General features: G+C 43.1%; 1 protein-coding gene across 1 annotated transcript in view; it reads left to right on the top strand.

The window, feature by feature from the left end:
* The window catches only part of MLXIP (MLX interacting protein), a 44,747-nt gene that overhangs the window by 11,398 nt on the left and 5,387 nt on the right, over positions 1 to 27,962 (top strand). Inside the window, exons 2-16 of the mRNA XM_030285491.4 lie at positions 11,207 to 11,313; positions 11,630 to 11,715; positions 12,965 to 13,054; positions 13,332 to 13,373; positions 14,427 to 14,598; positions 15,459 to 15,548; positions 16,140 to 16,231; positions 16,329 to 16,998; positions 19,742 to 19,863; positions 20,588 to 20,774; positions 21,717 to 21,841; positions 24,305 to 24,403; positions 25,569 to 25,696; positions 26,697 to 26,820; positions 27,438 to 27,567. Coding sequence (XP_030141351.2) covers positions 11,207 to 11,313; positions 11,630 to 11,715; positions 12,965 to 13,054; positions 13,332 to 13,373; positions 14,427 to 14,598; positions 15,459 to 15,548; positions 16,140 to 16,231; positions 16,329 to 16,998; positions 19,742 to 19,863; positions 20,588 to 20,774; positions 21,717 to 21,841; positions 24,305 to 24,403; positions 25,569 to 25,696; positions 26,697 to 26,820; positions 27,438 to 27,567 — 2,264 coding nt within the window. The remainder of the gene's footprint in view (positions 1 to 11,206; positions 11,314 to 11,629; positions 11,716 to 12,964; positions 13,055 to 13,331; positions 13,374 to 14,426; positions 14,599 to 15,458; positions 15,549 to 16,139; positions 16,232 to 16,328; positions 16,999 to 19,741; positions 19,864 to 20,587; positions 20,775 to 21,716; positions 21,842 to 24,304; positions 24,404 to 25,568; positions 25,697 to 26,696; positions 26,821 to 27,437; positions 27,568 to 27,962) is intronic.

Genomic DNA, 27,962 nt, shown 5'->3' with positions numbered 1-27,962 from the left:
TTTAGAAAGGAAGGACTAAATCAAGGGATTTGGGTATGTTTGTGAAATACTTAGATCTGTTACAGAGCCAGAGAAGCTCTTTGAATGTTGTCATCTTATTTCAAATGAACCTAGTGTTGGGATGAGAGAACTGACTTGATCAGGAATACAGATATCCTCAAGGAGGAAACTGCACTCACTTAAGTTAATTAGAAGCAACCATGTTTAACACCTAAAACAGAGATTGTGAAATAATTGCTTTGGGAAACAAACACTGTGTGAAACCTGGGGCATCCAAGCTGTTGAGTAGTCACCATAGTGGGTGTTCTCTACTAAAAATGTCATTATCCCTCCCTTTTGAAAGCGGAGTCCTGCCAAATCAATATACATTCTCAGCTGGGGAGAGAAGTGTCTATAAACAGCGAAAGAGAAACTGTAGTTCTTCAGTTCACTTTTAATGAGTGAGTTATATACTTGCTATAATATCGTTTTCCTTTAGAGATGGGAGGGGCTGGTTGTTGGGAGCTGGCAGGACACCATAGGGACAAGCTCATCCTGTTGTGACCCTTCCCCAAGCGCCTGCTCACCCACTGAGCATGGGGAAGGCTGGACCTGTGGCACCCTGGCTGGGTGTTCTTACAGCCCTTGCCAAAGCAGGTGCCAAGTGCTGGAGTGAGTTACACAGTGTTTTAGTATCAGCTGGGAAAAAAATTCCAGGCAGCATTTGGTCTCTGGAAGCTGCACATAAGAGCAGAGTGTGTGGCTGTGGCTGTCTCTGGGCAGCAGCCCCATTCTGTGCTGCTGCCTGGAGGTGCTGGGAATCCCATGGTCTTGTGAAAGCAGAGAGCCAGTACCTCTGTGACTGGAATGACACTGTGATCTGAGTCATTCTTCCTGTGAGGAAGGGTAATCTGCAGCCAGGCTGCATGGGACCCAGAGGCATTCCTAAATCTTGGTCTGTCTATCCTGTTGTGTGAAATTGTTAACCCTTAATGGAAACCATGGGATAAGATTGCACTTACTGACTTTATCAAATCAGCAAATGTTACTGAAGAGCAGAGCTGAGCTCTGCAAATAGATGCATAGAATTTTGCAATAAAAGCTAATTCATTACTGTTTCTAATAAAATTTTGGTCTGTTATTTAGGAACTCAGCATGGATCCCATCTGTTTTTAGTATCCAGTTGTACAAGTAGAACCCTCAAATCTCCAGTAAAAATCTTAGCAGAGCTTAAGGAGACTAAAACTTTTATTAGCAGTTTTTATTAGCACATTAGTAGGCTTGGTGTCTAAGCTTGGCACGTGGTGATTATAGGCTGGGTGCATGTAGCAGGCTTTTGGAAATAGGGAGACAGATCCTAGGAAATTCTGAGAAGTTGCTTCTCTCCATAGCAATAAACACATAAAAAGTGTTGTTTACCTTTCACATGAGCTTTCCTAAGGGACTGTCATGTCCCCAGGACAGGACTCTACAGAATGAAGGTTGGGACTGTTTTTTTGTGATTTTGGCATGTAGGAAAAACATGGTTCAAAGAAGACTTGAGTGAGGGTAATTTAGTGACTTGGTTGTTGTTTTGCTTGCAGTAAGCTTTGTGAAAGTGCTGATGCTGTCACATGTTTTACTGGTCAAGTCAACACTTGCTTTGGGACATAAACCATCTCAGTCCATTTGAAAGTCAGTCCAGACATGTGTTTTAACTGGTGCACAGGTGAATGGTGTAAGAATTTCTGTTGCTGCTTGATATTTAATCATAGTGGTAACTGGAGCAAAGGAATGACTTTATAAGGGTATCATGCAATAAAACAGTCTTCCTCTGAACTCACCGCATATAGTGAGGTTAAATATTGCTTTTTGAGGTTAACTGCTATGAAACATTCATCAGTGTCCTGTGCTGTGCATAGTTACCATAACCACCATCATTATAAAGTAATAGATCCAACAGTTCAGCAGGAGCCACCAAGGACAGGGTTGATCTCTCCATCTGTGTGGGAACCTGGCATCGCCCTTGTCCTGTCCAATCCCAGACAGGCAGCAGGAGCCATCTGGCAAAAGTGTGGTGAGGATTATGTGGCATGAGCATTATTAGCTGCTTCCCTGCCAGCCCTGTGTCCCAATTAATTAAGGAATTAATTCACAGCCTTCCCTGCATTGCAGCAGACAGATCTTCACAGCTCCAGTTTGACTCGTGACCCACGGGTGGAAGTTTGTTTTCCACTCTGTGTTCTCTAAATGTTCAACCTTCCTGGGACTGTGGCCTTGAGTGGGTGGATCCTGGGGAGTTTTACTGTGGTGTTTGAGATGTGGCTGCCCCCATGGCACCACCATGCACAGGGCAATCCGGTGTTCATTAATTAATTGAAGGGCTGGTTTTGGTGAAGCATTGCCAGAGCACTTGTTTGCACACAGATCCAAGGAAGGTCTAAGTGGAGACTTTTCCTGTGAGTTGTGCATGACCTTTTAGAGGCTTTATTTTTGCCACATTCCAGGCTGTTCTGTGTGAGTTCTGGAAGGAGTTCCCTCCCTTCATCATCTTTCTGTGGGATTTTGATTGATCTTTGAGTAGTTTCAGTAGTAACACAATGGTGCCTTTACCCTGCTTCTGTCTCTTGTGTAGTTTCTGGTTCAGCTTTTATGTAAACTTTGAATAAGCTGTGTGTGCTGTTGCAGTCTTGAGTCTGTAATAACTGAATTTGGGAATCAGCCTGGTGGTTTTCAAGCTGCAGGGAGCTGGCTGCAGACAGCTGGGATGAAAGCTTTGTGTCACAAGGGGGGAGCTGGGAGAGCATCTCTGCTTCTGGAAACCTGTAAGGCTCTTTCAGAATAAGATCCCTGAAGTCTTGCAGTATATTTATAGGTTGTAATGTTGTTCAGAGAATGTTACAGTACCCTCTGCATCAGAAGTGCTGGTTTCGGGTTTCCTGAGCCTGGTAAACAGCTCTGGGTTCCCGTGGTATGTGTGCTGCTCAGAGAGCTGGGCTGATTTGCTATGGTGATAGGGTTTGTTTGGGTTTTTCAGAAACTCTGGGTGTGAAAAATCTTTTAAGTCCCAGATTATTACATCTTGATCAGTTCATTAATCTAGGCTGGGACCTTAATGTTCAAAAAGATTCTGACACATCTATAGCTCTCCATACACAAGAGGATCCTTCACCAACAACCATACTTTTAAATGAAAATTGAGGTGTACTGCAAAACCCTATCAGTTCCTGATAATCTGTAATGGGAAACAGCTCTTTGTAGTGAATATTGTGATTTTGAGAAGGTTGGTGAAAAGCCAGTGGTAGAAATCAAGTCTTTGGAAGAAGTGGAAAATTTCAAGACACTGAAGTAAGTAGGATCACTTCCCTTTTTATTGAAGCAGCTCTAAAAAATTACACTTATTTCCACCATGCATGAGAGCATAGGAAACACTTCAAAAAGAAGGAAAACAAAATGTATGGAAAAAAAGGAAAATGAAATATACTGATCTGATGTGAAAAATATAAATCTAATATTTGCTAAGGCTTGCCCTTGCTGGTAGCATTTCTAGTGTGGGGTGTGTGGCTGGGATATGCTTGGCTGGTGTTCTGTCCTTGCTTTGCCACTGACACACTTTGTGCCCATGGGCAGCTGCTCGCCATCCTGGCATTTCAGAGTTGGGCAGTGAAAGGGGTGGGATTTGCCTCTGAGCCTGGACCTCAGAGCACTGTGTCAGCTTCTTTTTCCATGATGGGGTTTCTGGTAGTTCTTTAAGAAGGTCCTGATTTTTGACAGTGGAAGTGTGTGGCCTTTTATAAAGTGGTAATATTTATAATGTTACAAAGTTAAAGACGGCAAGGATCAGGGAGAGGTTTGGGGAGGGTCAGCAGTGACAGATGTGATGTTAAGGCCCATTTTCTCAGCCTTTTGGCTGACATATTAGTGACAGTACTTAAGAAGCTTTTTTTCTTTTCTTGCTATTCCAATTCTGTATAAAAGTGAACCACTGTTGGACAAGTGTCTGAAAAGAAGGAACATTTCTAGAAATATCTTTTGATTTCTGACTGGAAATGAGAAACTGTCTAAATATTTTGAGTCTTTAAATAGCCACTGTCTGAAGGACACCATAGCCTTCAAGTCTCCTTGATATTTGTACTGTTTTTTATGTTTGCCCAGTGCTCTTTTCACCCTTTCATAACCTGCATGAAACCTGCATCTGGTGAAGGCATTTCTCAGTGGTCCTTCCCAGCTGCCTGCAGCCTCCCCCTGCACACTGGCCGTGTTGTGCTGGATTAAAACTGCAGCAAGAGACTCCTTCCTCTAGTTTACACTGTGGTAGTGGCATGAAAAGTGGAGGGTAGGTGTGATAATGCTCCCAAAATGTGAGTTTTTCAGCTGTCCCTGAGGAGACTGCCTTGACACAACACCTGCCTGGTCATTCCCAAGTCCAGCATAGACCAGGTTGTCAGAGCAAGAGCCCAGGCACTGCAAACTTTCATTTATGCAAATTACATTAAACTTCCAAGCTTAAAATAGCATTGAATTTATAACATAAATAAATCAACGTTTCTTGTGGATTTGTTGGGGCAGGAGTATTTGCTTCAGGCATACAGCTGACCTTTTACTTTCCTGTTCCATTTCAGGAGGTGCATACCTGAGCCTGCCTTCGTGAAACCAGTCGAGATAACATGTTTCTTGGCTGGTGTTGCAATTCCAGTTTGCCAGTGGCTAAATTTGTTCTTTATTTTTATTTTTCTAACAGTTCTTAATAGGTAATGCTCATGACAGTGGAAAAATATTTGTCTGGTCCAGTATCTGTCTTCAAGATGGAAGTATTATTTTTAAAAGGTGATGAATCAAACAGCGAGGGGACATTTTGGTTGCTTTAAAGTGTTTGATTTAACTAAAGCACAAAGCTCCCTGCTGTACTTTGTGATCTGTGGTCAATAGAACATCCCTCCACAGCCCTGAGCCTGCTCCTGCAGGAGGATTTCAGGGAAGGAAGATGAACCAGGTAACAAAGAAAATGACCTGCCCTAAATCTGTCTCTTAAAATGAGCTGTCTCTGGGATTAGTACCCTCAGGCTGCTGCTTGGATTAATTTTGTAGGTAGGAATTGTGAGATGCTAAAACATCTCACTGGTGAGATGTGGTCTCCTCACCAGTCCTACACACGTTTACGCCCTGTAGAATATAAATGTTTTGGTTTCTGTTGCCTGCCCCTTTGCTCCAACACACAATGCATATAATCTTATTCTCTGAATGAACCTTTGTTTGGGGAAATACTGTTAGTTTTGGCTCTTGGAGAGCTGAGCTGACAGGCCCAACTCCCCAACAAAACAGATTGGAGATGACAAAACAAACTAAAACCATGCCTTTGAAAAAAAATGCTGGGGAGAAGCCAGAAAGTTCCTTTTCTGTGTTGCTGAAAAAGCTAATCTATTTAGCTACTGTAGTATCAAGTCTGAATTTTGTCCTCTACTTAAATTAAGAGCCTCATTGCCATTACCTGTAATAAAATAAAATTCTTACTCTAGCTCAAAAAATTGCATGATCGTGTACAGGAAGGAACTGAGGGGAGGCACAGAGGAAGTGGGTTGTTAGGCTGGAGCTAATAAGGCAAAAAAAAGTTGTTTTAATACAAGGGCAGGGGGAATCCATTACCTAAACAGGAAAACAGGGCATTTCTGTAACTTGTTCCCATAAAGTGAATTGACAAAATTCAGATTTGAATACAAAATAATTTGTTTACAACCATAGTACATTAGACTCCTGTGATGTGTAAAAGAGATTTCTGCAGACATGCAGTAGCTGCTTTTGGCTGACATATTAGTGACAGTACTCAAGAAGCTTTTTTTCTTTTCTTGCTATTCCAATTCTGTATAAAAGTGAGCCACTGTTGGACAAGTGTCTGAAAAGAAGGAACATGGCTTACCAGCCTATCTGCTGGGCTTGCTGGGAATACATATTTGGGCAGCAGGACAGGCCTGTGGAATTTAAACCACAGTGCTTGGAGCTTTGTGTTTAAATTCCATGTACCACAGATCTTGGCCAGGTGCTCTCTGAGGAGAAACACCTCCTGAGCTAGGGATCCAAATGTAGCCAAAGATTTTCCTTGTCTCTGCATATCAAAAAAGTGTAATATGAGAGAGTGGAAATGGGGGGTTTATGTGCAAAGCACAGTAGTACATAAAAAAAAAATCTATGCCCTACTTCTACTGTGTCACTCACACACTTTGTAGCCACGGGCATGTAATTCACTCTTTATTTTAAGCAGGAGATCCTGCATTCCGTCCTCAGAGGGTATTTTATAAACTTCTTACTTGATGCAGCATTTAGTTCACTACAACCCTAAGATTGCTTCCCAGCTGCAATTCCTGCTCAGCGACTTTTACACGTCATGGTGTGGAGAATGAACTTAAATTTTTCTGAACAGGAAAAGGGGATTTCTCAGGCTGATGTTTACAGCAAAGTCTTCCCTATTGCCTGCTGTTAGAAAAGGATTTAAACATAAGGCTATGGTACTGTTGTGAGCATTTTGAGGGAGATAAAAAATTGGGAACTGCAAGTTGAATCAGAAACGGCTGAATAAAACATTTGAGCTGTGTAAAACCCATAAGCTCTACCATGCTATACTATACAGTTTCCACTTAATTGACATGTATTCAAACTACCTGTTAAGTGAGAATATAGTCTGCTTCTCTGCCCCTTCAGTGCTCTTTGTAGAAACCAGTTTCATGAAATGCTGGCGTTTCTTAATGCTAATAAGTAATGAAAAACCCCTAAATTTCTTCTGGGTTTGCATGCAGATAGATGTCCCTTTCTGCCCAAATCCAGAGGGTGCTTGTGTTGTGGTTTTGTGCTGACTGAAGTCCATATTAAAATCCTCTGATTAAGGGAGGAGAACAGGGGATTCTTCTGTTGTGAGTCACCTCATCTCAAAGCTTGATCCTGCTTCTACAGATGTTGGAAGGAGTTTTGCATTGAGTTTATTAATTGAGTGTTGTTTCAGTGCTAGGGAGGGCTACTGCTGGTTTAAATTTTTCAACAGTGAATGGCATCTCGTGTATCTGTTAAGAAAGAGGGTCACGCCTTTGCCTTATCTGTACCGAGTCCAAAGCATCACTAAAATACCCTGTGAGATCATTAACTGAGTGGTATTAACCTGGAACAAAACAATGAGATTCTCAGAGGCAAAACTTTGCTTGTAAATGGATAGTCTCAGGGTACTGTTAGAATACAAACCTGCTCCCTAATTACATTTCAGTTGATTGAAGAAAAATTTAGAAATCAAAGGTGTTGAAGGGAATCAGGTGACGCTCACAGACACAGTCTGTTTCTTGTACTTTGCTGCAAATTTTGTGATGTTTGAAGGTTTGTAGTTGTTTTAAAACACAGCTGCTTTCACTGGAGTTTTAGAAATGGAGAGTTGTGAGAGATCAGTGCCCTGTTATCTGTCTGCCTGCTTGGATCTCAGTTGCCTGAGGTGTAGTTCCTGAGCTGGGAAAATGCATGTAGAAAACCTTGGCAATGGACTGCAGCCTCTCTTGCTTTATCCAGGACTCGTTGGTGAAAATGGCAACAGATGGAAGTGGCAGCCTTGGGTGCCTGCAGCCTCTCCTGTGACAGGCCTGTGTCCAAGGGGATTTCCAGCGCTTTTGGCTGCTGAGCTGGAGCTCTTTTGGCTGGTTTGCTGTGATCAAATCACTTGATGAGGACATTTGGACTCGGGAGGTGGAGATTTCTACATGGGAGACTGAGCTGAGCTGCTGGAATGCGTTGCAAGTCACCCATCAGATGGTTTTCAGCTGCCTTGATTTGATCTGTGTGTGATAGTGAGGAGAATATGAAAGTCACCTATTCTTCCAGCAATACTTACATGAGCTGAGCTGCTGGCAGCAGCATCCCCTGCAGGATGCACCCAGGAGCTTGGCTCCCTGTGCTGCTCAGCTCGGGCACCCTCTGTGCAGCACCAGCGTTCCCACAAGCTGTGGGGCAGCTGTCCTGGCGTGCACTGTTGGGTTCAGTTCTCCCGTGGGATGTTCTCCTGCTCCCCTTGTTGGGAGCAGCATCCCTGCAGAGCTGCAGCAGCTGTTGGACGGGGGGCCAGGACCACGGGGGTGCTCTTGGGTTGTGCTGCAGGTACATGGTGAGCATCCACCTGTTGGGAAGTTGCTCCACATTTGCTGTAGGAGTTGGTGTGATCTTACAGAACTGACAGGAGCAGCAGCCAGATGGTCTCTCCAGTTGTTTGGGTTTTTTCCTTGTTGTTTTGCTGATTTAAAATCTGAAGACTGCTTTCAGTTAGGCAGCTGCTCTCAAGTCACAGTGCTGTTCAAAGTAATTGACTTTACACTGACTTTGGAATTTGGAGTAGTGTCTAAATATTGTTGTCAGCTTCATGCTGATTCCTCTCCACTGAGGCTGAAGTAATTTCACTTATGACCTCGAGCTGGACTTTTGTTTTGCTCCCATGGGAACTAAAAATAATAATTATTTTAAGAATAGGTTCTTAATCACTTCCTTCTTTTGATGTGCTAGTCTTGTTTAGTATTTTCTAAGAATGTAATTGAAAATATTTTGAACTATTTGTGTTTTAATTCCAGTTTTAATTAGCTCTTTGAAGATGCAAGGAGTGTACCAGACTTGATTGCAGTTCCTTTTCGTCTTTTTATAGAAAAGCATTTGCTCTTGTTATTCTGAGTGCAGATTATTAGAGTTTTGTTGCTTTGGCAAACTGTCGAGTCACATAGAGCTGTGAAGAGATGAACATTAAGTTGACAGATTTCTTAGTCAAAGGCATGTGGGCACTTTGTCAGTGCTGGTGATGCATCAGCACGTTAATCTCCTCTCTCCAGACTGTTAATGTACAGATGAGAAACAGGAAAAGGTGTGATTTAGTCTGGGTTTGGAAGACAAGGTGTGCAGTGGTTCTGAAGCAGAGCTGGCTGTGCAGTGAACACCAAAGGTGTTGGGTAGTTTGCAGTGATGGGAGAAATATTAAATGGGTGGAGATCCACTCTCTGCCCTGACACAGTGGCTGGGTACCAGTGAGATGAACTAGTTGGAGATCTTTCCATTATCTAAAAGTCTTGAAATTTAGGAGATATATTTCAAAGAGTGGAGTATAGATGCACTACTGAAAAGAAATAATCCAGAAGGATTTCCTAAATATCTGTGACCATACAGATGGTGCTGAGTGTCTTAAAGCACAGTGACAGCAAAAGTACATTAACAATGATTTTTTTATTTCTTGCTAATAGTTGTCATAGTTTGCTCTCACTCCCAGTCACTGAAGTTGCTTGCTCCAGCAAGTCTGCTTGTCTTGGGGGTGCTCATGTTCTATTTTGGGTACACTTTTTTTTTTAAGTCAAGCACCAGTGTTCAGAGGCTGCAGCAGAGCCTTGTAGCATGGTCCAGTGTAACCCCCAAAGGGGCAGCTGGGCATGGACAGGGCTCACAACTTGGTCACTTGCTTGTTCTCTTGCTGCTGGGAATTATCCTTTTAGTGCAGTTCCTACCTGGTCTCTGCATCTGCTTCCTTGTGCATACAAGAACATTACAGTTTATTTTTAAAGAAGACAAGGAGAGGAAAAAAAAATCAGGCAACAACTCATCTACTGGTGCATTGCTACAACCTGTTGCCACAACTGACATTTTATATAGTAGTAAAATTGAAAGAGCAGAGTTGGTTTTCTTTACCTATCTCTTGGCTGAAGCCTGGCATTTGCTGCTCTGTTACTGTCAGAGTTGTGGGAGTACCTGAGTGTGAGAGCAGTTGTGGTGTCAGCAAGGGAGGAAAGAAATGGTGAGCCAAATACGTGAAAAAATGTTAGCTTAATACCCTGTTATTGGCAGCTCTGGCATTCTGGTTGCTTTTGTTAAAGCTGAGGACTTTTTACTTGTTTCTAGTCTTGCAAGTTTTATTAAAAGATTTTTTTTTTAAAGAGCTGCTGCTGGGAGGTTTTCCAGACCAAATAGGAAACTGGGAATTATCAGTTCTCCACCCTCAGGCTCTATGCATGGGCTTTGGTGAGCCAAGGGAAGTGCCTTGCACTTCTGTAGGATGTACTTCCTATTTGCACAGCGGTTTTAGAATTAAATGTGAAATGAGCTTTTAAGGATAAATAATTCCTCTCTGAGTTCATTTGTACTGAACGTGTGAGGCAAATGGCCTGTGCCAGGGCACTGTCTGTGCTGGTTTTTTTGCTGCCATTGCCACTGCAGTTCATGGCAGAGACCATTCCTGCCTGACCATGTGCTCAGGGGATCTCTCTGAGAGGGCAGAGTGTTTGTAGGTGACATTGCTCCTGCCATTCCTTCATGTCCATGACCACTTGACCTGATGCTCGTAGTGTGTCAAGGTGTACCTGTTTCCTTCGTTCTTGTGTGGGTTGCAGTTGGTACTGCTGGTCCAATTCCCTCATAGCAAAGTTGCACAAACGGCATAGGAGACATAAACTTGGAAGATGTGGGGCTAAACACCCCCAAAACAAGAGAGAGAACCTGGGATAGGCACAGTTCCTATACTTTAATCTCTGGCTTAGAATTTACTGTGTTATGAGTATTTCCTACTTCTCTGCCCTGTCAGTAGTATGGATTAATGATTCATAAAGGTGTGTTTTAAGGGCTGGGTAGTTTGTGTTTATACAGTGCTTACTAGAGTCCCTGCTACTTCTTCCTTTTTCCTTCCATTTCCCTTCTACCTCCCAGGAGCATTTATACACAAATCATTTCTTTTTCCAGCCTTGCCATTCCTCAGAGAAAACTTACCCTTTCTAGCCTGTTGGTATTCCTTTGTGCCCAGCTCCGATTACCAGCAGTGTAGAATTGATGGGTTATATTTTTTCTTAGGCCAGAACTGGCATTTCATTCCTTCTTTCCAGTGTTTCCAGCCTGGAAAATCGAATGGAACCGTATCTGACCAAGCATGAAGAAGTTTCTGAATTTTAAATAATCTCAATGGCAGTTGGTGGAAGCTCATAGGTGGGGATTAGAAAGGTGTGATATTGGCAAAGAGTAAAGTGTGGGTGAAATTAATTTCATTCCTGCTGAAGTTGGAGAGACCAGTTGTGACAGTTTTTAGTTCTTACGGGGGACACTTGAAGACTGGATTCATCTCTGGCTCCTGCCTTTGTGAGCTGTGGCCAAGCATGGCTTGTTGTTTCATCTGTTGACAGTTTGGCTCGTTTAGGGGGATGCTCTGTCTTGAAAGGAAGGGAGAGAGAAAAACCGAAAGCAGAATAATTTGTTGTCTGTTTTGTTGCAGCGGAAGGTTGGTTTCACCAAAATGGAAAAATTTTAAGGGATTGAAGCTTCAGTGGAGAGATAAAATCCGTCTCAATAACGCCATCTGGAGGGCCTGGTACATGCAGTGTAAGTACCGTGCTGGGGCGGGTCTTCCCTGAGACACCGGTGAGAACGAGAGAACTGAAATTATTGTCTAGTGAAAAGCTTGGGAATCTGCTCAAGGTCTGATGTTCCAGAGCCAATGCTGTTGAATCGGGTCTTTCCTGGATGTGCCCACACTGAGGATGTGCCGAGCGCTCCAAGCACAGCCCGAGATCTCCCTGTTTGGTGTTGTTCATTGGGAGGGAATCCTGGCTAAGCTCCCTGTCACACCTGGCTGCTGAAGTGACAGCTCTGCAGGCCCTGCCCGTGCTCAGCGCTTGCATTGTCGTTGTTGTTTCAGACCTGGAGAAGCGCAAGAACCCCGTGTGCCACTTTGTGACCCCTCTGGACGGCTCCGTGGATGTCGATGAGCACCGGCGGCCAGAGGTGTGTGAAACCCTGGGAACAGCCCAGTGAGCTCTGGAGTTTGTAACAGGATTTTCTGGTCTGCTGGGAACAAGGGTAGAATAGCCAATCTGTGCTCTGTTTTTATTTAGAAGGAACCATTAAAAGCAGAGTGAACCCGGTTTTGTGAGTTCATCACATTAGGATGATCAAGGTGCAACCAGCAGGACTTTTGTTATCTGTGTAACTTATGTTAATATTGTAGTTTAATGAATCATAAGTCATAGAAGTGCTATTTGAATAGTTAAGGTTTTGACAGCCACTGCTGTCTTCTGACTGGGACTCGGTGGGAAGTCAGAGTGATGACTGTTTTCAGGATTGAGTCTAAGTGACCCTGGGAGAGTTTTCTGTATTTTATGTAATTGGAGAGGTGTGGTTTCAAGAGAATAAGCAATTTCTTTCTTTCTGTTGAGGTAGTTTCACAGACAGATAAAATATGAGTTTGCATTCTTTCATTTTTGTGCTTCTGTAAACATAAATGAAAACTAACATCTGCCCTCTGGCTCCTTGCAGAAAACCAGTGAGGCCCTTGATGTGGCAATGTGTGGCTCTCTCTATACTGCATAACTCTAGAGTAATTTATAACTCAGAGGAGTTCCAGATGAGTTTGTGGAACTGTCTCAGGTTTTTGAAAGAACAGTGTTGATGTTTGTGTTGAAAGTGACCCTCGAACACAAAGTTAAGGCTCTCATTAGTCTCCTCTCCCCAACTTACACAGTGCTTTCTGTGATACATTGAAGACCCATATCATGTGATCCTTTTGTTGCCATCAGTGTGTGGCCTGCAAGGTCCCCCCTGAGCTGGACATTGGATTTCTATTGCTTTGTGTCATTCGTAGCAGCTTTTGCTTATGTGTGTCTGCATGTGACCTTGTGAAAATCACAGGATATTGTATGCTTTATACATTATATTTCAGTAAATTAATTTTAAAGGGTTTTTTTTTGCCATTTCTTAACTCTTGGTTATGGTTGAGCTGCTGTGGGAGATGCTGACAGTGCAGTCACATGTCACCTCGTGTTTGGTTTTTGTGGGAAAGATGAAGTTAGTACTGTCAGATTTGCTCTGTGATAGCTGAACTCTGGGACAGTGTGGGCTGCTGATACATGAGCTCAAAGAGAATTAGCATGCTTTCTTTTGCATTTTTTATGCCTGAATATTTGCTTGGAAATGTATTGAATATTCAGCCCTTACGTGATTCCGTGTAATTCATGGTATGTGTTTGTGTTCTCAGGCCATTGCAACAGAAGGGAAATACTGGAAACGAAGAATTGAAATAGTCATTAGGGAATACCACAAGTGGAGAACATACTTCAAGAAAAGGGTCTGTTGCTTTACATAGTGAAAGTAGTTTGCTTGAGCTTGCTCAGTATGTTGTTGCTTTTTGAGTTTTTCTATCACTTTTTCTGGCATGCAAGAATACTTAAAACAGATGATAAGCTGGTACAGACATGCTCATCTGATTAGTTCCACTTAACTAAAAATTATTGTGCTGGGACTGATTGTGCATGATTGGGTCTTAAAATTTTGCAAAATCAGGTCTTCCACTGGCACATAGAGCCTATTCTGACTTCACTATCTTTTGTGTTCTCCTTTTGCAGTTACAGAAACACAAAGATGAAGATCTTTCAAGTTTGGTCAGGGTAGGTAACACCTCTGAGAAGTGGCAACATTTATGCTTTTAGGACCCACAGTAGATAACAAAGCTGTAACGTGCAGTAGCTTGCTTTGATTAAAATCTAAATATGAGCATCTTGCTTAAGATTTAATTAAGGTTAGACACCTTAATGTTCAGAGAGCAATGTGAGATTTGTAGCTTGAATTGGATGGAGGAGAGGTTGAATGTAAAATGCTGTGGCAGAAGAAATGGGAATCAGCATTACATGCCCAGAGAGATCGATCTCTTTGTGGGCTGGCACGTGATTTCATCTTGTTACTGAGTTGTAACTGGCACTGCTGCTTTGCTTGTGTAACTGGATCTGTGAAGATGTGGGAACTGTGTTTTGCAGATCTTCCTGCTGTGCCCACAGTTCAGGCAGATAATATGCCAGGATCCTATAAAAGAACAGAATGGTTAAAGAACAGTGGTATCACCATTTAGTGTGTCCCCTTCAACTACCAAACCTATTCTGGGTATATAAACAGTTGATCAGAAGCACTGTTCTGCTGTTTTTGCAAGGCAGTGCAGTTTAACTCAGCCTATAGTGAGGATGGGTAAGCCAAGTCACATTGTGTTGTATTTTTCATGGGCAAAAGGTGTCTTGTGCAAACTCGGAGTACAATTACACTTCACTGCGAGTCAGAGTTTCAGATACATCTCACAAGACAGGGGTTGGTTTTGGCATTCTTGCTAGTCATATTATTTTTAATCTTTATTCAAACCAAGGGATTGTTAAACTGAATGCAAAAATACTTGTGTAATCAATCAAACAAGGAAGTGTTGTTACTTGTCTTACATCCTTCTAGTCACTGTCTGGGTTTTGGGCAAAAACCTTTCCCAGAGCATTGTGCTTTTCAGTGAGCTGAAGTTGCTGATGTATCAGAAACACCATTGAAGTGTTTCAGTCCATTTGATGTCTCTTCAAAGAGAGGTTCTTTCTTTAAAAATGTGAAAAATGATGGCTGCTTTTATAGATATGCACCAGACTGCTTTGGCATTGCTAGGCAGCCTGACCTCTCTTCCTTTCCTTTGACAGGATGATGATGTGGTTCTCTGGCAAAAAAGAAGGTATGGCAGAGAAACCCCTGTCCCCATGGAGGAAGACAGCCTCTTGGATGCGGACATGCTCATGTCCGAGTTCACCGACACCCTGTTCTCCACGCTCTCCTCACATCAGCTGGTTTCCTGGCCAAATTCCAGGGACATAGGTATTTGTTGGCTGTAGCTATGTTGCAGTGAGAACCCCTACAAAAACTCTGGTTTGTTGCTTTGGTGCTCTTGTAATCTTGCCTAAGAAATCTATGTTATACTGCTGATACAGATAAAAACAAGTCAGGGAATGTAGCTGTCCTATGATTCTGTAGGTTATAGAATCCCAACCAATGATCCAAATTTAATTTCTGTCTCAGCTTCTTACTTGCTGCTCCCAGCTTTGCCCTCTAATGTTGCTCTGAATAAATCTGTAATGAGCAGTATTTACTTTATCAGTGGTGAAGGCATTGTGATTTATCTCAAAGCATAGTTGTGTGTGTATTTTTAAGGGAGTGCCTATGTATTTTTGTTTGGCTTTGTCTGGTAGAACCAGTGCAGGTTTCATCTGTACAAACAATCCCAAGAGCTGTTCCACTCTGTCTGGAGGCTCTGATGGGAAGCACATGTCCACTGTTCCCCACTCTTGCTGCATGGATGTCTGAGCAACTCCAGAGCAGCCATGGTTTACATGAATTGTACTCAAGGCAAATGAAACGGGTGATGGTTTACTTTAAAATACTCTGTTATGAGCTGTGGTGGGTCAGACTGTGCTTCCCAGCAAGGCTGTGTGTAGTGCAGCTCAGTTAGAGCCTTCAGGTTTCACTTCTTCCATTTTAGTAATTGAAAGTTTCATTCCCCAGTGCCTTTGATATTGGGACTTTGCTGTAGCTCTGAAGAGAAGCAGATGCTCAGTTCCTTTCAGCAGCAATTTTTCTGTAACATCTTGGCCAAGCCTGGCTGTGGAATGTTTTATTCCTGCTGCTATTAATATGTGAGTAATGGGAAGCTAATCTAATCTGTCTCCTGAATTTTGCAGGACACTTAGGAAATGCTGACATGATTCAACCAGGGCTTATTCCTCTCCAGCCAAATTTTGATTTTATGGACACTTTTGAGCCTTTTCAGGGTAAGAATAATATATAGAGTTCATTAATTTCTTAAATATTGCAGTGATTTATGAACTAGGTTTTAAAAAACGTTGAAGTGTTACAAACATCTAAGGTTTCCCCATTTCACACTTCTTAGCAATGAAGACATTTAACATTTTGTTTGTCTTCGAATGTTTTATGGCACTGTTAATTCCATATAACATTAAACTACTGCTGACATCTTTGATGGTTATGGATCTTAATGGAAGTAAAGAGAAAGAGTTATGTCTGTTTGCTGGCTCTGCAAGCAGTCTGCATCAGATAACTGTACTTTGTGGCACTCACTGAGGATCAGATCTTGGCTCTCTCTGTGTAGATGAACCTTTAACAGGATTGATTTTTGCATTGTCCCAGTTAGCATGAAAGTTGAAGGAGTCAGCCTCAAAGAGATCAGTTCCTCTGGAAGACAGCAATTCACTACTCAGTCAACAGCAGTTGTATGAAGCAAAAAGCTCATGATTTCATTATTTGCTAAATATTACTGATATTCCTGTGAATTTTAGGATCTAGCAATGCTGTATCTTAAGTATGAAAAGTAGAAAATTAATAATTGGATTTTAATATTTCAGAATTATTCACGCCCAGTCGCTCCAGTAATTATTTCCCTTCCGTGTCTGCTGTCAGCTCAGCTACCACAGACAGCAGCAGCCATTCTTCCCAGGTAAGAGAGGTTTCAAACAGAGGGCTCTGACATGAGCCATGTCCTCTCAGGAGAAGTTCAGACATGTCTGAATCAGTGACATTTCCTTGTCTCTCAGTCTCCTGGCCTGCCAGCGGGTTCGTTACCCAGCACGCTTCCAGCAGGGAACATCAGTGATGGACTGATTCCTTCCTCAGTACCTGCTCCTGTCATTCCTGACGTCGTTGCTGACCAGTGTTCCAGCATTAGAAGTGGGGGATCTTTCATCCAGCCGCCAGACTTCCCTCCTGACTCGTCTCTCAGCGGGCCACAAACTTTCATGTCCGTGTTCCAATCGCCCCTGCCGCTGCTGCAGCCCACGGGTGCCCAGCAGCAGCCCGCGCTGCCCGCGGTGCCGCTCAGCTCCAGCCTGAGCCCCGCGCCCGCCGCCTTCGCTGCTCCAGAAACCCCCAAGTTCGGCCTCTGTGAATCCTCAGTCATCACTCACACGGCTTCTGCTACGCTGACCCACAACGCCCCTGCCACCACCTTCAGCCAGAGCCAGAGCCAGAGCCTGGTGCTGGCCACGCAGCAGCCAGGGGCAGGAGTGCCTTGTAACCTGGCCTTCCAGACTGCTGTTGTGCAGGGGCAGCCCCGGCCCCAGCTGCAGTCCCAGCTGACATTTGCACTCCCCAAACCTGTTCCTCTGGCCAGTGCTGGGACGAGGCCCAAACAGTCACAAAAAATAGTGCCTGCTCCGAAGCTTGAAACAGTGTCCTTAGTGGTAAAGAATGCCTTCATCACCCCAGGTGAGGAGCACTGTGGGAGGACGGTTTTGTTTTCTGAGTGGGACTAGCAGGAGGAAAAGACCTTCTTGCTTTTCTTGCTTTACATAATGAGTTAAAATAGAGCTTCTGAGTGTGTCCACAGAACCCTAGAATCCACTGGCTGAATGCAGTGGCTGCACTGTTCAGCGGGATGCTCTGGACTGCTGCAAAGATTGGAAGCAGTTTGGTTGAGTGTGAAAAGCTGACCTGCAAAAGGGGGGGTCTCTTTTTGTATCATCTGTGCTGGGCTGTGTGGCTGCACCAGCTCTGTGCTCATGCCCCATAGAAGCTCTGGATTTAGGTGTGTTGCTGTTGTGATTAACAGCCCCTCAGAGCATTCAGCCACAAGTGGAGGAGGAGATTCTCCTGAGGGAGCTGGAGATCTTTGTCTCAAGCAATCTAGAGACCCTTGAGATGTTTTAACTCAGGAGTGAGTATCAGGGTAGGAACACCTGGGACTTCCACACTGGGTGGGATTTGGAGCCACTGGTGCTGCACAAGGCAGAGAATAACACGATACAAAGCAAGAATTTGCTTGAGGTGGTTCTTGTAGGAATGCTCAAGGCTGGAGCAGGACAGGCAGAATGCTCTTCTTGGGAATATTGCAATCTGTTTTTAGACTTGTGCTGGCTGGGGGCCAAGTGACTTCAGGCACTTGAAATGTGCAACAATAATTCAAGAAAAAGCCTGCCTGGAGGAGTAATGGTAAACAGGCTTTACTAGGGAGTAGGTGTGTCTGCCAGGGCCTGATAGTGAGGTTACCCACCAAAAAGAAAAATCAGGCTTCAGTAGAAGAACAAACCCAAGATGGAATTCCAGGATGTCATTTGGCCCATGATTAATAGCATAAGGGTGTTAATGGCAACGTTCCTATCTACAGTGTGTTGTAAACCAACATTCCACGTACCTTCAGCAGCCAAGACATGCATTTCTCACCTAGTAAAGATTGTAGGCAACTCATTTTCAGAAAGCCTTTGCTCCTGCTTTTCTCAGGGCTTCCTGTGTTGTTCCTCACCCCATATATTACTTTCCCAGTGCTCCACCATTTACTTCTAGATCATCATAGCCAGTGGCTTTGTTTCTCATCTAGATTAATGGCATGTATTTGGGGATCATGGTGTTCTTAAACTACTGGGACATCAAGCTCAGGGGACAAATCCAAGAATTTATATAAATACTAGAGCTTTATTTTTGGGAACAGAATAAACATCAGTACTTGTAACGGAGGCATTTATGCCTGTCATTTGTGTTCAGGACAAAAAAATCATCTGACTGTAAAGCAAAATACATGATATCTTGTGTTAAAACTGCTGTGTGGCATAAGGACCCAAAAATCTGTACAGATTGTCTCATCAGGTGCAAAACTTCACTGCCATCACCACTTCATGATAAATGTGCTGATTTGGAGAGGAAAGTCTGCAAAAGATGAATATGTAGGACAGAAACATGAATCATGTAAAGCGACTTCTAAATATTGTTGCTGGTTGCTGCAGGTCCCCTAATGTGGAAGTCAGAAAGGCCAACCCCGTGCAGCAGCATTAATGCTCTGGTAAGAGTAGGCTCTTGAGATCAGTAGAGGTGTCATAAGTCCAGCTGAGCGTCAGTGAACAGTGGAAAGGTGGTGATTCCAGCTTTTGATGTGGGAATGCTCAAAGAATGAGCTCCTTGTGTCAGTGACAGAGCTCTCCTCCAGACAGAGCCACGCAAGGGCTGGCCCAAGGTTTGTGCATTCCCCAGGCCTCTCTGCAGAAACTCCAGCTGAGTCAAAACACAGTTGTCAGGCACAGGTGAGACTGTGAGGGGAGGGGACATTGGATAACCCTGCACTGTCTCCCTGTCTGCTGTGTGTCCTTCAGGGTCCTGAACTGCAGAGGGGCAGCTCGGCAGGGGCTGAGCTGTGCTGACACTTCTCCTGCATCATGGCTTTATTTGTACAAAGGAGAGCTGAACCAGTACAGCCAAGAGTGAAGCCAAAAATGTTTGCTTCAGTTTTATCAAGACCCAGACAGAAGCTATGTTATATTCTGTCTAGACTGGGCAAGAACAATGTCAGCATGAATGCCATGGTAGTAACTGCACATCTGCATTGGTTACATGAAGATCTTTGCAGATTCATGTGGAGACATTTGCTGCTATTCAGAATTACCTCAAACTGCCTAAAAACTGCAAAACTCTTGGTTCTTGAGCATATTTTGATGCTGATTTCCTGTCACATTTGGTTGCCTTGTGGTCGTGTGTCATCTAAAGCAGCTATAAAGCCAGACAGTGAAAGAAGCTGGTAGACTGAACTGCTGAGGGAAAGGATTTAAGATATATATACAAGGAAGCATGAGATAGTCATTGACCCTTCCTGGGTCAGCAGAGCAAGCCTGAGATACCAAAGTGTGGATGGAAGAGGAGAGCTGAAGATGGTCCTCCTCCTGTCAAACCCAGCTCTGACAGAATAAAGACACTTTGTATCTCCCAGAATTACTACATGCCTCTGTAAATTCACTGTGAAACAGTGACAGTGATGTTAAAAAACTCAGAAATAGATGGAGTGTTGAATCCTTTGTACTGAGTTGAAGGGGTTGAGATTATTGGAAGACTGGTGCATTTTATACTGCGGTGAAATAGTTCCAAATAGATGCCCATTGATCCATGCAATGTCAAGTTATTTCATACAATATAATTTCCATCCTTTTTTTTGTATCATTAACTATTCTAACTGAATTGTGTTCTTCAGCTGCCTTTCAGGGACAGTCCAGAGCTGTGATTGTAACTCCAGCACCTTTAAAAAGAGAGGGGATTTTGACGCCAGCCACGTCTCAGTCTAATGTTGCAATTGCACCAGCTGGAATTGTCAGAGTAAGGAGAAGAAAAAAAAATTACATATTTGTTTTCTAGGCCTGTTATTTGCAAGTAGTTAGAGCCATAATGTGCTCAGGCGGGTAACAAGTCCAGTAAATATCTGTTACCCAATGTATACATTTGTGCATTCAGCATTATATTTGCTTTTTTTTAATGTAGCCACTTCATGGGCTTGGAAGCACTTTATAGTCTTGCCAGGCTCTGTCTCCCAGGACAGTAAGATTTCAAGGAGGCCTGTATTCACAGTGCTGTGGATGGGGATGGTTTGTGCTTTAACTGTGCAGAAGCTGGAAGGAGCCCAGGGAGCTCACCTTTCCACTTCCATTTTGGAAAACATGCCTTGGGTATGTGAGTGGGTTTCCCCAATGTGTTGTGTGCAGGAAGATGGAGATAGATTTTAGTATATTATGCTGTTGATGTGTTGTAATACTGCTTTAAGTTATGAAAGGATACTGGTCTCCTGCCAGAAGCCTGACTTTGGTGCCTGCCAGTTCCTTATATATTAGCCCTTGTTTCATGTCATCAGATTGTTAATCATGTATTAATTTGCTACTTTTAGTGAAAGGCAAGGTAACAAATCTCTCTTTCTCTCTTTCTCTCTCTTAATCTCTCCCCCCACTTTGTCCTTTCTCTCATCCCTTCTCTCCCTCTGCCCCCACACTGCCCCTCCTGCTCTCTCTTTCTCTCTGTTTTCTCTGTGCTGTTTCTGTGCTGTTCCCAGGCTCCCGGGGTGACGGAGTTCCGTAGTAACATTCTGGTTGGTCCAGCACAGCGAGCACCAAGTAGTCAACAAAGCCAGTCCACAGTCTCACATCTCTTTCCTCCTAGTGTAGTCCAAGATGTGTTGGTGAAAGGAGAGCACATCCCTTCCCACTGTAGCAGTTCACAAGTTCCCTCACCTACACCTAGTAAGTTAGAAAGCTGTAAGCATTCTCTCCCCTGCGCATGGAAGTGTGTTTCTGTTGGGTAGGCAGGATGTAAATAGGCCTTGAGGATCCCTAGTTAATTTTTGAAGGAAAAGTTTTTCAGGCCCTTCTACCCCACAGCTTTGCTTGCATCCAGTAGTTTCCAATTCTTGTCTTAAATGACTGTGCGACATCCCCACAAACTGTGATTTTGTGCTTCCTGTAAGTGGCTCCTTTCTAAAAGGATGTGCTGTTGTAGTCACCAAGAAATGAAAGGCATCTGTGTAGGAAGTGCTGAATAGGTTTGTTGTTCAGTGTCATAGCTGTGATTTTGACTGGAGGATCTCAGACACAATCCTTGTAGGTAAGTGAAAAGACTCCTTTTGCATGTGCATCGATGGAGCGTTCCGTGGGCTGGTTCTGGTGGTAAATGGCTTATAAGTGTGTTATGGTTTGACACTGGCACAATGCCAGTGCCTTTATGAAAATGTTCTAAGTTCTCCTAAGAATTTTGCTTTTAACCCCTCGTGTTCTCAGAGGTGTATCTACCTTTAATTGGTCAATATCCAAATTGACCTCTTCCTTCCGAGAAAAATTCTTTTTCCGTGTCAAACCATGACACTGTGTCACCATCATTCCCAGGCCTTTAGAGACAAATGGGGGAGCCCAGCAGGACAACGGAGTCACAGCCTGTGCAGCCAACATGCTTTTGTGAAATATGTGTGTGAAAGGACTATTACATCTTGCTATTCAGGATGTATCATGGGACCTCATATCCTAAGCTTTCCCAGTCCTGATGTTTTCTAGCATGTGGTTGCTGCATCAAACAGTGTAATTTAGTTGCTGACTGCATTTCAGTTCAATTCTGAGTAGAAACTTCTCAGCAGTTACATTTGCTACAGAAAGTTGTTTGTTAATGTGTCTTGTGTTTTTTCCTTTCTGAAGGCCGGGACTGTCAGAATTCAGGCCAGGCTTCCCCCTGCACCTCTGAGCAGAGCCCCAGTCCACAGTCTCCTCAGAACAGCTGCTCAGGAAAACCTGCCACTGACCCTACTGTGGCTGCACTTAAGGTGTGTATCCTTTCCTTTGAAGGACTTTCTTTGCCTTCATAGCTACTTTTCTGTCCTGATGTCTGAGCATAGCTAGAGAAAGTTGTGCTTCAGGACAGTAGCATATTTGCGTGTCGGGCTTAGCTTGCTGCTGCATCTGTGCTGCTCTGTGCAATCCAAAATGTCAGACTCTAATCTACTCTGCTCCTCAGGGATGTATCACCAGAGGGGCCAGGCTTAGCTGTACCTCTCTAGGTCCTTATGGTTGTGACTGCAGTTCCTGCTGTGGCTCATAGGAGTGTTATGACAGGTGTCAATTTACTTGGTCGAAGGTTTCAGGCTTAGTGTTCTAAACTGTGGCTTTTTGCCATTGTTCTGTTGGGGCTCTTCAGTCTGCAGGGCTCTGGCCATCGCTGGAGGGGAAGTTCTTGACCTGCTGAGTTACTTACATGTCTCCAGTGATGCTGTGCTGCTCCACAGAGAAGCAGCTCCACACACTCTACGAGTTACACCTGTAAAACTCTTCAAGAATTATTGGGGTAAGAACTTGGAGGTCTAGAGATAGCACCTGAGTGCTGGTTGTAGCTCACACACAAGCTGACCTTGTCAGAACACTTTCTGTGATGGTATGAGAAACTTCTCCAAGAAAACCTCATATTCTGTTGTGGAAGGGAGTGTTACTTAACAGTTTTTCAAGTGCCAGCCCCCTTCTGGCTTCTCTGGCTCTGTGTACCCTGTGAGTTGGTGGCAGTTTGGTTACTCTGGGGCAGAAAGGTAAGTTTGACACCTGCAACCTGTGACTAAACTCAGGTCTAGATCTGTTGCAGAGGACAATCAGAAATGCCCCTTGCTGACCATGCTGCAAGTTACTCATAAAAGTTGGCAGGGATTTGCTTGGCATGAGAGCTCACAAGCAGTGATACAGCCTGTTCTGCTACTAGAGAGTAAGATAATAAAGGAACAAATTAGTAGGGCTTGGCTGATGGTGGGAAAGTGGTCACTAGATGGAAAAGCAAAGACATGGCTTTAGAGCCATGTAAACACACCTGCTCTGACAGGAATTGCTTTGGCTGTATATTGTTAGTAACTCTTTTGTAAGCCAAGAGAGAATCAGTGATATTTGCCAGGCTCCAGATGTATGTGCTTTTGTTCCTCTGTATTGTTAGTTAGATTAAACAGTTCTGTATTGCTAGGTAACATGCTTATTTCAGTTTGGCAAAGCATGGAGTGCACTGGAAATCTCAGTTCTGCTCATGGACCTGAATTTTCTGTGGTTTTGGGTAACTGCTTCACTGCTTTATTACATTGCTTTCCTCCATTATAAAGTGGGGTGATGGTGAACTGCTGCCAGAAAGCCTCACTCTGCCAGGAATGTGTTCTCAAAGTGCAAACTCTGTTAAATAATTCCTTCATCCCAGGTTTCCTGTGGCAGACTCCCAGGAAAAGACAGTAATTGAGTTGTGCAGCAATAGGAACAACTCAGACTGGTGATGCAAGAGAGGGACTCAGAACAAAGAAATTCTTGGGCTGTTACAGTTATGGTCTCTGCACCTCCTTCACACACCTCTGTGTGGAGTGGGGATTTTCAGAGTCATATCTGGAGTCGTTTGGTTCCTTCCTGAATCCTTTCTCTGTGTCCCTGCTGTGGCTGTGACACGTGTGACTATCCCAGGGATGATCCCTGGCTGTTCCAGGCTCCAGCTGAGCTGGGCTGGAGCCACAGGGCGGCGGTGTGGCTCCAACTTTGGGAAGGGATCTGCTCCTTTGACCTCAGCAGCAGAGGCCTTGGAATAATCTGGTATTCCCAGTACCCGAGCAGAAACTAGAGCTCCTTTTATAGCCTGGAAAGTCTTTTCTTTCTATGGACACCAAACTTGGGAGCTCCTGTCAGTGGTTTTGTAGCTCCCCAGCCCTGGGATTCAAGAGCTGCAGGATCCTCATGTGCCTAAAAAATCCTGCCAGTTGTTTTCTTTGTTTGCAAGGTATTTCTACCACAGCCTGGACCAGTTCTGAGTTTATTGATCTTTGTTCTTTTGTTAATATAAATCCTAAATATTTTACTTCCTGATAACACAACTGAAGCTTAGAAAGATGTGTAGGTTGTTCTTTTCTTTCTGCTAAAGCACTCCACAGACAAATAGTATTTTTCAAACATTTGTGTGCCTTGCTGGTAAGTAACAAATCATGTGCATGCTCTACAAGTCTAGAACCTCCAGTTAATATAATATCTTTTACATTTTCTCCTTGCCATCCTGGCTTGTGATGTTTAAAATAGATGCAGATGTCAGAGGTGGGTTGTCCACAAACACACTGTCAATTCGTTATTAAGATTCTTAATAACGAATTAATGGAGAGTCATTCCAGGGGAAACTGTGAATGCCAGCAAGTCAACAAAAATGATACTGACTTTGAGTAGGTGAAATAGTCATAGCAGTAGAACAATAAAGGAGAACAGCATAGATGGAACTGATTTTATTTATGCAGAATCGAAGGATGAGGCATCTTTCAGAACAAAAACGAAGGTCTAATATCAAGATTGGTTTCAGTGCTCTGAACAGCTTGGTGTCACCCAACTCCAAGTCGGTAAGTACTGCAGCAGCACTTACAGTTTCATGTGAAATGTAAGAAAGAACCATTCTAAAATTCTTGTTAATAAATGTAGTCATTTCACTGCTGAGTGGTCAGCTGAGCACAGCAGAGAACACACTGCTGGAACACAGCAGTGAGCAGAGGTAGAATGGTAGCTCAGGTAAATTCCTAGAATTTCCTACACCATTGAGATCTCTGCCTCCCAGCATGGTCAGTTCAGGTGATTTGGAAAATCTCATTAGGACTCTTTACACCACCCAGCTGTCTTTAACAATCAGGGCCTTTTTTCCCCTTTTCACTTGTTATCTGTGCTTGGATTCACAGAGAAAAGAATTCCCAACTGATTTCTCATTGTCCAATGACTGAAAGATGAGAAACTTATTCTGGCTACACTTAGTCAGCTTAGTTCACTAAATTGAAATACAGATATATCTGTACAAGAATTTTTAGTGTCCTTTAAATACCAGTGGCTTTGAAACATGAAAATTGTGAAAGCTTTTTGTGTAGCATGCTGATTTGTTTTTATAATTTTTATAGTTTCAGAAATTTAGGCGATATGTTGTCAGAATTTCACTTCCTGACTTGAATAGTCTATTTGAAAGGAAGTCCTTTTTGAAAACTCAGCTTTATTGAAATGCCTGGTTATTTTATTTCTCAAGGACAGGTTTTTAATTGGTTCCTCCAAACAGAAGAGTATTATTATTTCCTTTGATGGGTCCTTCTGTTTAATAACTTCAGGTTTCCCAAACTAAGTAATTTATATTATCAACTTAAAGCAGTGCTTCTGCCAGCACTATAAATCTGTCTGGAGATGTAGCACATACTTCAGTACTTAAGTAAGAAGTGTAAATATTTTTAACAGGACAGATAATGAAATAAAACATTTTAAATTATTAAAATACTTCTTTCAACAAAGTAGCAGAAATGTAATTTATGGAAGAAGACAACCCCTACAGCAACATTTCTCTGTACTGGAGTGTGAAGAGGATTCAGAGAAACGTAGAGCTGAGTATCTGAAATGTTTTGCTCTCCTGACCCTGTGCTTTTACTCACAGTGAAGGAAAGTTAGGAGGTGCTGGAGGTGCAGGTTAGGAGGACAAACTCATCATGAACCTCAGATCATTGCAGGAAGTGAGCTGTGTGTCTGTGTTTGGCCTAGATCAGCCATGCCATCACGCTGCAGAAGACAGTGGAATACATTGCCAAGCTGCAGCAGGAGAGGACCCAAATGCAGGAGGAAACCAGGCGCCTCCGGGAGGAAATCGAGGAGCTGAACGCCACCATCCTGTGAGAACGGGGACCCCAGGGATGGAGCAGCAGCTTCAGTGGTGCCAAACAGCAGGGAGAGGGTGCTCAGTGTCACACCAGGGAGCAGATGGGTGTTGGACAGAACAGAGTTGCTGACAGCTCCAAGCAGAGCTGCTGTGGGATGGGCTCTGGTGCAAACCATGTGGATTTTCAGCAAGCTCTGAGCATGGAATGCACAACAGAGGCTGCATCAGGGAGGATGTGTCAGGTCAGAATAGTTCTGAGAAGAAGTCAGCGAGGATGTTTTTATAAAGCTCATTGGTGATTGAACTCTCACTTTACTGCTCACAGCTTTGCTGCAGTTTTCCTCTCAAATGCAGTCAGTTTTTATAGAAAATTGTGATTGAGTACATAAGACACAGAACTTGGGCTCCAGAAGTTTGCCACTGGCTGAACATAACTGGCATAAATCACTTCACCTTCCCAGTGCCTCAGTTTGATCTGTAGCTTTGATTATGTACTATTGCAAAGCACATTGAGAACTGCAGTGGCTTTGCTTCCATCTCCAGAAGTTTCAGGCTTAGCCATGACGTTAAAATTAGCGGTAAATCAAAATATTTTTATTTGGCTTGCAAGATATAATGAAGTCTGCTTAGTTTTATTTCAAATTGGTCTGTTTTATAAGAATCTCTGTTACATCTTCTGTAACAGTGCTTTTTCCTTGACTCCTAATGTGCTTTTTCCTTAATGGATGCCCAAAATAACTTTGTTCTATGTTGTACTTTGATTTCGGTTTCATTGTTGGTAACCAGAAGTGTTTGTAGCAGCTTGATAAATCATTTTGCTGCATGAATATATGCAAAGTTGTTGGGAAAAGAGTTTTTATTACTGATTGGAGCAGTTACACTGAGGGGATCATGCATTGGGAAGCTCCTCCATCAGAGATACCAGGAATACACAATTTTCTCATGCTGTAGTGTATTCTGGGAGAGAAATGTGTCCTTTTTGGTGAGATTCTGACCTCCAAACATCTTCTCAGTTCTTGCCAGCAGCAGCTCCCTGCTACCGGGGTTCCTGTAACGCGGCAAAGGTTTGACCACATGAGGAAGATGTTTGATGAGTACGTGAGAAGCAGGACCCTGCAGAACTGGAAGTTTTGGATTGTATCCTTTTATACCAACCTGATGAACCTGGGCTTTGGTACCAGTACTTCTAGAGCCAAGAACTTGGGATTCTGATGCTGTGACTTAAAGCCAAGTTACTCAAATAGCAAATGTCCTCAGTTTTCATCCACATCTGCGTGTGGATATGGATTCTTGCAGAACTTGTTCACCTCAACGTGTGGGAGGTAACTGCAAGGTAAAATGCAATGCAGAGGCAAGGTTTCCTTGCTAGGTTATTGTACTGCAAGAAATCTTTTGTGGGCTCTGCTGTAACTGCAGCTCTGGTTATCTTTTGGGAAACATACATATACAATAGCAAATATTTCAGGGGAAGAAAAATTACAGTTACAGAAGTTGTTCAAAAATTTGCACATTCCCCTTTTTTCCTCTTTGGGTCAGTGTGGAGGAATTTTGCAAAATATAGTGAATATCACTAGGAACTAAGGTTCAAATTTTTTCTCAGTGTTAAGATATTTTAAAATACAATCATTTAAACATTGTAATCATTCTGGCAGTTGAAGTCCATTTAGAAAGCCAGTGTTTTCTCTGCCATAGCCTTTCCCATAGAATGTTTTGAACTCCCCCTTTGTTGTCTCCCTTAATTTGATGGTTTGCAGTTCAGCATTATTATTAAGCCATTGTTTGAGTCCTTCAATGGGATGGTATCCACAACAAGCTTTAAGGATCTGAATGAAACTGCACTGGCCTGGTTGGATCAGCACTGTTCTCTTCCTGTTCTGAGGCCAAGTAAGTGAAGTTCCATCCAGCAGCTCTTCAGATCACAGAAAGTATGAAATAATAGCATTTCTTAAAAGTTAGAGGACAGCAAAGAAAGCACATGTGCTGAAAGTGGCTTTCGCTTCCTTTTTGTTATCTCAGTGAAAAAATAAGAGCTTCTTCTGACTGTGAAGAGAGAAAAAAAATGGTTGAATATACCAGAATTTAAACAGTCTCTAACTACATTTAAATTTCAAAAGCTTGGCTGTAGTTGGAGTATGTTTGACAGTGTGATTTATCTCATAATGAGGGAAGACCTCTGAGATTTGTATTTAGCGTTGGAGTGATCTTCTGTTTGGGCATCACTCCTTGATTCTTTCCCTTGCCTTTTAGCAAGTATTTAATTTCTGTTTATCGCTGTCAAG

Source organism: Taeniopygia guttata, chromosome 15, assembly GCF_048771995.1.
Source record: "Taeniopygia guttata chromosome 15, bTaeGut7.mat, whole genome shotgun sequence".
In the NCBI taxonomy this organism is placed as follows: domain Eukaryota; kingdom Metazoa; phylum Chordata; class Aves; order Passeriformes; family Estrildidae; genus Taeniopygia; species Taeniopygia guttata.
This window is presented reverse-complemented; position numbering and strand designations above follow the sequence as displayed.